The sequence below is a fragment of the Poecilia formosa genome, unplaced genomic scaffold, assembly GCF_000485575.1.
Source record: "Poecilia formosa unplaced genomic scaffold, Poecilia_formosa-5.1.2 Scaffold31, whole genome shotgun sequence".
NCBI lineage: Eukaryota > Metazoa > Chordata > Actinopteri > Cyprinodontiformes > Poeciliidae > Poecilia > Poecilia formosa.
In genome coordinates this window covers 737265-746171 of record NW_006799970.1, presented here as the reverse complement: position 1 = coordinate 746171, position 8907 = coordinate 737265, and the positions used below count along the sequence as shown (strand labels likewise).

General features: G+C 34.0%; 1 protein-coding gene across 1 annotated transcript in view; it reads right to left on the bottom strand.

The window, feature by feature from the left end:
- Positions 1-1139, bottom strand: part of ttc12 (tetratricopeptide repeat domain 12) — a 24644-nt gene extending 23505 nt beyond the window's left edge. The window contains exons 1-2 of the mRNA XM_016670167.1: positions 965-1139; positions 15-192 (exon numbers count right to left, since the gene is read on the bottom strand). Of these exons, the coding sequence (XP_016525653.1) occupies positions 15-192; positions 965-1019 (233 nt within the window). The 5' untranslated portion in view covers positions 1020-1139. The remainder of the gene's footprint in view (positions 1-14; positions 193-964) is intronic.
- Between the last annotated feature and the right edge of the window lie 7768 nt (positions 1140-8907).

Sequence of the window (8907 nt, the reverse complement as noted above, 5' to 3'; positions counted from 1 at the left end):
TGCAAAACTGAAATGGTAAGTCTTTTTTTTTTTTTACCATAGAAGGTTGAAGAACTGGGCTTGTGTTGACTGTAGTCTTGTTGACTTTTGTCCTGCAAGGTTCATCCAAGGTAGTAATTAAGGTATCTGCTTTTGCTACGGCTTTTTGCTGCACTCCAATATCAGAGGACTGGAAATCTTCCAGTAACTGACCTAAAAAAGAAAACACCTTTAATCATTTACTTTTCTTAATTTAAGCTTGTAATATTTATGAAAATGAAATCACTTCATATGCTTTTGGTACCAAGAAACATCTTACGGATTAAGATTTGCACATTACAAAATAGCACAAAACTACACCAGGCAAAGATCATCCCTAGGGCTTTTACTTTTGGCACAGAAGGTCTCCTTGTAAAATAGGGCAAGGGGCAATTACAAAATAATAAAGGGGCACAATGTAAAAAGAGTAAATACAAAAAATGAATGAGTTACATGGAAATCTAACACATATGCTTCTATTCTGAGTGAGTGCACCTTCACAACTTCAAAGATTTTCTTCATATTTTTGCTATTAGCCGTTTAACATGGAGTCATGTGCTGCGACTCAGTTAACTTCAATGTCATTTGCCACCCTTGTACATTCTTTAGAAAGCTACTTACTGTTAAAATGAATGTAAAGGTTATTAAAATATGAAAATACCGATTTCCGGAATGGGGAGAGGGCGGGCTGAGGGTAGATTTAAACCTAAAAAAATGATAAATATAAGCAATACTGCACTAAAATAGACTCATTGTCGAATAGTGGTTATTAAACTTAGAATGCAAGAAAGTCGAACAACTGGAAAACTCATTAAAAAAACATTGCACTGGTGTATTGTTTCTACGTTTTTTTTTTAATATTTCCATATTTGTGTTAATGTTTCGATAGTGGTAAACGTGAGCTAACAGTCCGTCATAAAAGGAGGTTTTTAGAAGCAATGCGTACCTATTTTGTCAACGTTGCTCAGAAATCTGTCCAGGTCTTCGGAATTATCCATCATTGTCTTGGACTTTAAACCCTGACTTTAATCGGCTCTATTATTAAGTACTATTTTTGCATCGAAGCGGCGAATAACTTCTCAAGTTTTAGCATTGGGTTACCATAGTGACGCGGAGGCGTTAACGGTCATCCGTTGCTTTAGCTCTAACGGTTGTAGTAAACAATTCGTAGTAATGGCTATGAATATTAAGCAAGCAACACTTTATTATTATTATTTCTCATAAATACAAAGATAATACGTGAAGAAATATATATTTTGATCTTCTACCCTGCACATCACTGAATGTTCATATGAGGCGAATATCATCGAATTCCTTTTCTTGTTTTCCTTGTTCTGTACTGCCACCTTGTGGCTAAAAACGCATCATCCATGCAAATAATGATAACTTGCATTTTGTTTTATTATAAACAGACATTGAGCGATATTTTAATTATCAGCACGTTTTTTTTTATTCTCACTGGCTACTTTTTTACTTTTACTAAAAAAGGTGAAAACCTAGGTCCCTTTCTTTTGCAAGGCTATTTATTTGATAATTTTTTCAAATCCTATGTATGACATGAATAAAACCGATTCTATTTTTTATATTAATTATATCAGAAAAGTTATTTTAACTAGTGACTTTATTAAGACACTGAAATTCAGCTATCTATTTATTTTCTTTTGTAATTTAAATCTATTTTTTATTTATCTACTTGTAATGCTATGAAATTCGTAGATTTCTTTTGTTTGTTTTAAATTAAAAGTATAACAGTGATTAAAATAACATCACACATAGCTACATAATAAATATATTTTTAAAAACTAATAAATGACATAAGGTTTTCTAGTTTGCACTGGGTGCACTGAGAGAGGCAGAGGAGCTTGATTTTTTATTTTGTTTTCACAGATTATCTGTTTCATATCCTGTCGTGACATGGTGACAGTTTCAACAAATATGTAAAAGAATATTTTTTGTTAAAGTTACATGGTGCAGCTTTCATTTGAACTCATGTTTCGTCATAAGGTCTCCAGCTCATCATTTGGCAGACAGTCTAACACTGATCTCCTCCCCCCGGAGACTTTCCAAACCAGTTATCATTATCAATTATTTAATAAATAATTAACATTAATAATTATTATTAAACTTAGAATAACCAAGTAGATAGTAAGTCCAGAGTTTTTTTTTTTTTTAAGGATACTTTAAGAAATTTTGTGCATCTTGAAGATTCTGTCACGTTCCAGGAAAAGGAACGATGACACATCTTTTATGGCTTATGGTCAATAGACCCAGAGGGTATTAAATAATTTCCTCTATAAGTATTGATACACGTCCCTCTGGAACACACCCCCAGGAATCTCATGGATAAAAGGATGTGGATCCTGTCCTGCTCCAGCCATCACATCCAACTAACCAGCCAGGACAGAGAAACTTACCAAGCAGACAGAAAAAATGGAAACTGGTCAGACTCTCAGAGCACCAAGCGCTAACTCTGCTGCTCCATCCTACTTTGGATGGTCCGTTTTTAACACTGTGTGCTGCTGTGTGCCTCTTGGGGTTGCTGCTCTTATTCATTCTAACAAGGTAGGAAACCCTTCACTAGAATAACTCTTTCATTTATTCAGACTTTATTTTTTTTTGCTTTTAAATACAAAACAAACACAAAAACTATTCTGAACAGCTTTACATATGTTGCAGCACACCACTATGTCCAAAGTGACATTTACAATATTGGATTATTTTTATTACACCATTGAGTAAACTCATTTCATGGTTCATCCTCTATCTCTGTCACATAGCCAGTATATGCGATTATAATTAGACATTATATTACTGTTTACAATTAAATGTCTTTCAGTGCTAAATCAATTAAAAAAAATTTTCAAATGACACTAATCATAGCAATTGTTTTGTCAAGGTAAAAGAAGCCATTGCTGCTGGAGACACAGTTGCTGCTGCTAAAGCATCCAAGACAGTCAAGATCTTGAACATATTCTCAACTGTCTTGGCACTAATAATCACCATCACTGTGACAGTTGTAAATCTTATTATCTTCCTAAGTTGATCAAGAACTGATTAACTGAACCCTGAGCATAACCTTCCTTCTCATCTTCACAACCACAGCAAAATGGAATAAACGAATGAGTTCAAAGATTCAGATGTCTGTATGAATGTTAGTCATTCATGTGCTTTTTGATGTTGTTTACAAATCATAAAAACAAGAAAAAAACATATGTGTGTATGCATATATATATATATCCAAAAAGCAGGGGAAAATGTAGAAGTAAAGCTAGAATTCAGATTAAATGCATTTTACAACAAACAATGACTAAATGCTTGAAAATACTTTAAAAGACAGTATAAAAGACTTCACTGGAATGTCAAAATCATCCTGATTTGATTAAACGTATATTTAACCAGTAAAATACAGATTCAGTTTAGAGTTGATGTACACCTATGGGAATGGGTGTTTTCAGCTTTTTTGAACCCATCCAAACTTTCTCTTTGAAAAGAGAATAAAGCATACATAGTTAATATTTTTATAAAAAATCAAGTTTCTGTTTTCATTTTCCTATTGGGACGGCTATTTGTGTCCAAATATGATGCATCTTACCTAAATATTTGCACTCAGATTCAATTAAACTGGTTAGGATTAGATGAGAAGATGCTAAAACACCATTGGCACTCACTATGTTCAAATTATGTTTAAACTTGCAGCTATTGATTTGGGCAAGAAAAGCTCTTAATTCCAAGAATGATCAATTTTTCATTCCTAATAAGCAAGGTTAAATATTTTTTTCTTCTCGCTTGCATTAGACAAAACACACACCAGATTAAAGCATCTGAACTATTGACATAGGGTGATTTACAGGCTTATGTCGTCCATTTTGGAGATAAATGTTACTGACAAATAAATAAAAGGTTAAGGTAATTTATCTACAATGACTGGAAGTACGTATGAAGGAGTTAAAGTAACGCTTTAGCTATTATTGCTTTTGAACCAAAATAGAGAAATAATAAAGAATCCTTCATCACTTTAAACTAACATGTTCACAGCTGGACATATTTGGCTATTCAAACAGAACGATAACCTCAAACGCCAATAGAAATCAGCTTTGGAAAAGAGAACCTATAAAGCAAATACGTACAATGTTTAAAAGTTTGATCTATAACCAAATAATTTAAATGACAGCCACCATTTCTGACATGGAGAGTCTTCATATTCAGGCAGTATAATCTCACAACCTTGTTAATATAGCGAGAAAAACTGCACGGTTTCTCTGAAAATTGGTGAGAGAAATTCACAGTAGTGATGCACGTTTTGTATATTTGAGCCGATATTAGTAACTTGAGTTTGTGTAAATTAGAAAAAATAGAATAAAAGATACACTTCGTATTATTCATTTAATTGATCAGTACTCTGCATTATTAGTCTCATGTAGTCCACTCCAAACAATAAAATCCATGCTGATAATTAGAATGTGTACGTTTCTGACAGGAATTATGTCTTTACTGTTACTGGCCAATAAAAGCAATTAGTAAACTTTGTTTTTATTATGTTTGTTAAACTTAATTTATAAATATATTGATTTTTGTTATGTTAATAAGTTCTCTTAGTTTTATGATAAGAATGGAAACAGTATAACTGGCATGAGTAACCCTGGTAAAGTATAATTTAGATTGCTCAAACAAGTAATAAAATGCAATCCAGTCCTAATCCCACTTTATTTATAAAGCACATTTACAAACAGCAGAGTTGAACCAAAGTGCTGTAAAATATGACCTTTAATAAGAAGAAACACAAATGTAGAACACACAGAGCAGAAGACTCCAGAACAAAAGCAGTGAGGATGAAAAGTCCTTGTTAATATGAAACGTTTGGCTGTGATTTTACCTTCAGCCAAAGGCAGTGTAATGATCACTATCATTGAACCGTATATATTCTTTAGCTTGTTGGTTCTACAAAATCAGCACAAACTGAAATGTAGATGAAGTCAACAAAGAGTCCTCTAGCAGCTAAAGTGATTCCTTGTTCCTAAAAAAAAACAAGGAAACATTGTCTCACATAAACCACATCATGCAGGAACCACTTGTGGAGACTGAGAATTGTTAAAAAAAAAAAGACAGTGGTTTAAATTATTCAGTTTTATTCATTTCTTCTTTTCATCATGCTTGTAGAGGACTGTTATTGCCACCAGGAATAAAAACACAGGTGCTTTATTGTTCTATTACTACTTTTTTCTGGACTCAAACAAGTTTAAAAGAAGGAACAATGGCCCTTTAAAAGCGATTGTCAGAGTTCATCACTACGCACCCTAGGCTGGAGTACTACTGTGTAGTTTTACCATTTCCCGATTGAAGTTGAAACTGATATCCATAAACATTTTTTTATGTTTTATGTGATTGCGAGGTCCATGGAGTTATGGAACAAAAACAAATGTGTAGATTCTACTTTTGTAGGAGAAATTTAGAAGTTTGGACATTATGGTGCTTCACTTTTAACCATCTTTAGTAAATGCATAAACCAGCTTCCTCAACTACAGATGAAAATGAAACTAGTTTGATCTAATATAACAACTGATCTCAGCTAAGGTTGTATGAAAAATGTTAAATTCAACCAGAGACACTCCAGTAAACATTCAAACCACGTCTAATTTAATCTCTGTTTATTGTTGAGAAACGTGTGGTTATTGAGGTTCATACCCAAAAGCAGAGAGGTGAGGTATCAACTGAGTTTGAGGATTTAATGAGAGTCTTCAGAGAGTACAAAAGTCCAGGCAGCACAGATGAGCAACGAAACTGAAACTCAAACACCGGTAGACAATAACTCAACGTAAGACAGCTAAAACAAGGATCGGACGGGGAAACATAGACACAGGCGGGATTAAATATACAAGAGGTAATCAGGGAACACGAGACACAGCTGGGAGCGATCATTACAGACAAGATGACACAAAAACTGACTGCATTAGTTTGCACTAGTCCTCAGTTTTTAAGCCTGGAGATGAGGGCAAAAGGAGGCCAGACAAGACACCTGCTTTTATTCTGGACCTCAATAACAAAAAGAGAAAATATACACAAAAAACTAATAATGGTGCATTACTTTCAAAAAACTAAAATTTGCTTTCTATGTTGGGGCAAATGGCAAAAAATGTTATACATCATAAAATAATCCAAATATAATGGATGTTTTTTTTTTTAACAATTCCATAAAAAATATACAATAGATGTTAAATTGGCAACATCACATTGAATTGTAATGCTATTCATTTAAAAATAACTTACATTGAGAATACACAGAAGTCTGATCTTTATTTTAAAAGAAGAATTGCTGCCAGAGTCTATAACATATCAGGTTAGAAGGTTGATCTGAATCCTAATGATTATTACATTTTCCTTAATAAGTTCTGGCTGAAACAGACCAGAGGAACCAACTGGTGTTGTCTTGCAGACAATCAAGTTCACATAACACAGACATTCACACATGACATTCACTGCAGAAATAAAAACAGCATTTTAATTATTGTATAAAATAGTTGTTTTTGTTCAAACATGGTATTCATACGAAGCTTCAATAAATTGGTTTTAACTTGCACAGAAAAATCAAGCAGCCCAGAACAGACCACGGCTTCAAACTGAAACTGTTTATTGAGTTTGTGGTTTCAGCAACAGGATCTGAACGTGAACCAGCAAGAGCTGCAGCACCCAACAGAAACCAAAATACAGGATCTCGTCTTCCTTCAAATTCAGAGGGTTCTGCTCTGTACGGAGGGAGGGAGTTTTACATAACACCTTCCACAGATTAAAATCACAAACTGCTTCAAAGACCAAACACAGCATACGATAAAACATCAAGTTAATTAGTAAGAAGCTTTTCTGTACCAAAAATGTCTCCACCTGCTTCTTTTGAAGGAGTCAATAGTTTCAGGGCAGTGTAAGGACAACAGAGGAGATTTCCACAGGCTGCCTGAAATACCAGAACTGATTTTGGCCATTTGACTTTAGTGCATGGGAAGAATGGAGTTTCAGCATATCAGCAATATTTTTGAGACTATTTTATGTAGGGCTTTAAGAACGAAGACTAAAATTTTAAAATTAATTCTCAAATTTATTGAAATCCATGGAAAAGAAGCCAACATTGGAATCTCTACTGGTAGAAGTCTTGCTGCAGGATTTTGCATGGTGTGAAGGTGATCCAAAGCTGACTGAAACAGATTAAAAGACTCCCACAACAATACAAAAGTGAAGAGATAAAACCACTAATAATCATCTCAGGTTCTGCTTTTGACACAAGCACTCATTAATGTTGAGAGACTCAAATGACGTCGAACTTGCATAAAGGACACTCAAATTTCTGAAATTTGATTTATCAGAAAAGCCTAAAAAGATGACATTTGAGATCACTTTCCATCACCACTCTCCAGCAATCTTGGGATTTGTTTTGACTCCATCCTACCCTTTGATTACCATATCAATCCGTCATGGCAACATGTTAAAAGTTAAGAAAATAGACTTCGACTCATCAGCCATTCAGCAGCTTTCCGTGTAACATAGACAATAAGATAATAATCGAATGTTTCTAACATATTATGGTGCCCAGAAAATGTATTCAGTTTTTCGGCCAACATGTTCTGCGACCTGTGAGAATTCATTTCACACCTCCGCACACAGGAGGTACTGAGTGCCATTGCTTTAACCACAGCAAAGAGGGCTTAAGTAGGACAATGTGTGAGAAACACAGACTTGTGCATTTACTGTCGGTAAGGAAGGTTATTTATGGTATTTTTCTGTTTTTTAAGTGTTTCGTCCTGACTACATGTTGAGGGGTGAAGCTCTTATCAAATAAAGAAAATTCTAATTGTAACACAAAGAGGTGAACATTTAACTATTTCTTTACTGCGCTGGATGAAAATATAGTTTGTGGGACATTAGAAGCTGGACTGGTTGAACTTCTGGCAGAAGCAAGGTTGTATCTGTCTCTCCGTCTAAAAAGTCTGTTTAACGTGTTTTAGCAACTGGACTTTTGTAAGGAATTCATATGTGCTACTGTTTCAGACAAATATTAGGACTAAAGCTATGGAGGGAAAGCTGAGTCAGTTGTCATATGTTTTGTTTTGTAGTGACATTTTTATCAGTATTTTATAAAATCTTTTTTTTCTGCTGTCTATTTCTAAATTTGCTTTCTTAAAAATGAATTGTCAAGATCTCAGATGATAGTTTTTCTTAAAGTTAAAATGTATCTCTGTGACGAAAATGCATTGAAAGGTATGAAGCTACCACCTTGTATGCCTAGTTTTTTTTTCTCAATTGAAATCTCATTTCTCTGCATTAAATATTTATTTATAGTAGCAAGTCAACCTCTTTATTACATTGGAGTCTTATTTTACAGCTCAAATATAGTTTAATCACTGAGCTAGGCCTGCAAAATAGTCTTTGTATTGACAGCCCATCAGACAACAGTATCTTTTAAATTTAAAATATGCTTTTCTAGCAGAGATGTTTTGAAGATGATGCTTAAAAGAAGTGTAAAATATTGATTATTGGTGCTGGGAAATAAAAAAAAACCCCAGCAAGGTTAAGTAATGTTGATACTGAGTAAAACTTTTTAAATGGATTGTAATCATTTAAGAGCTCTAAATGTTGCAAATTACTTTCCAAAAGGCATTGAAGTTGTCAGGGGGTGTTTCTGTTTTAGAGCTCCATCTTAAGCTTTCCTCCACATCTGTGTTTTTTTTTTTTTCCTTATCACATAACCAAAGTAAGTTCCTGTTCTTTTTTAACCACACCCATAAAGCATAAAATGTTTGTTCCAGCAGCACCACCTCCTCAAATGACAGGTTCAAAACATAAGCCAGTATACCAAACCTGCAGAATCCACTGAAAGGCCAAGCAATAATGCCTGAATCTCAG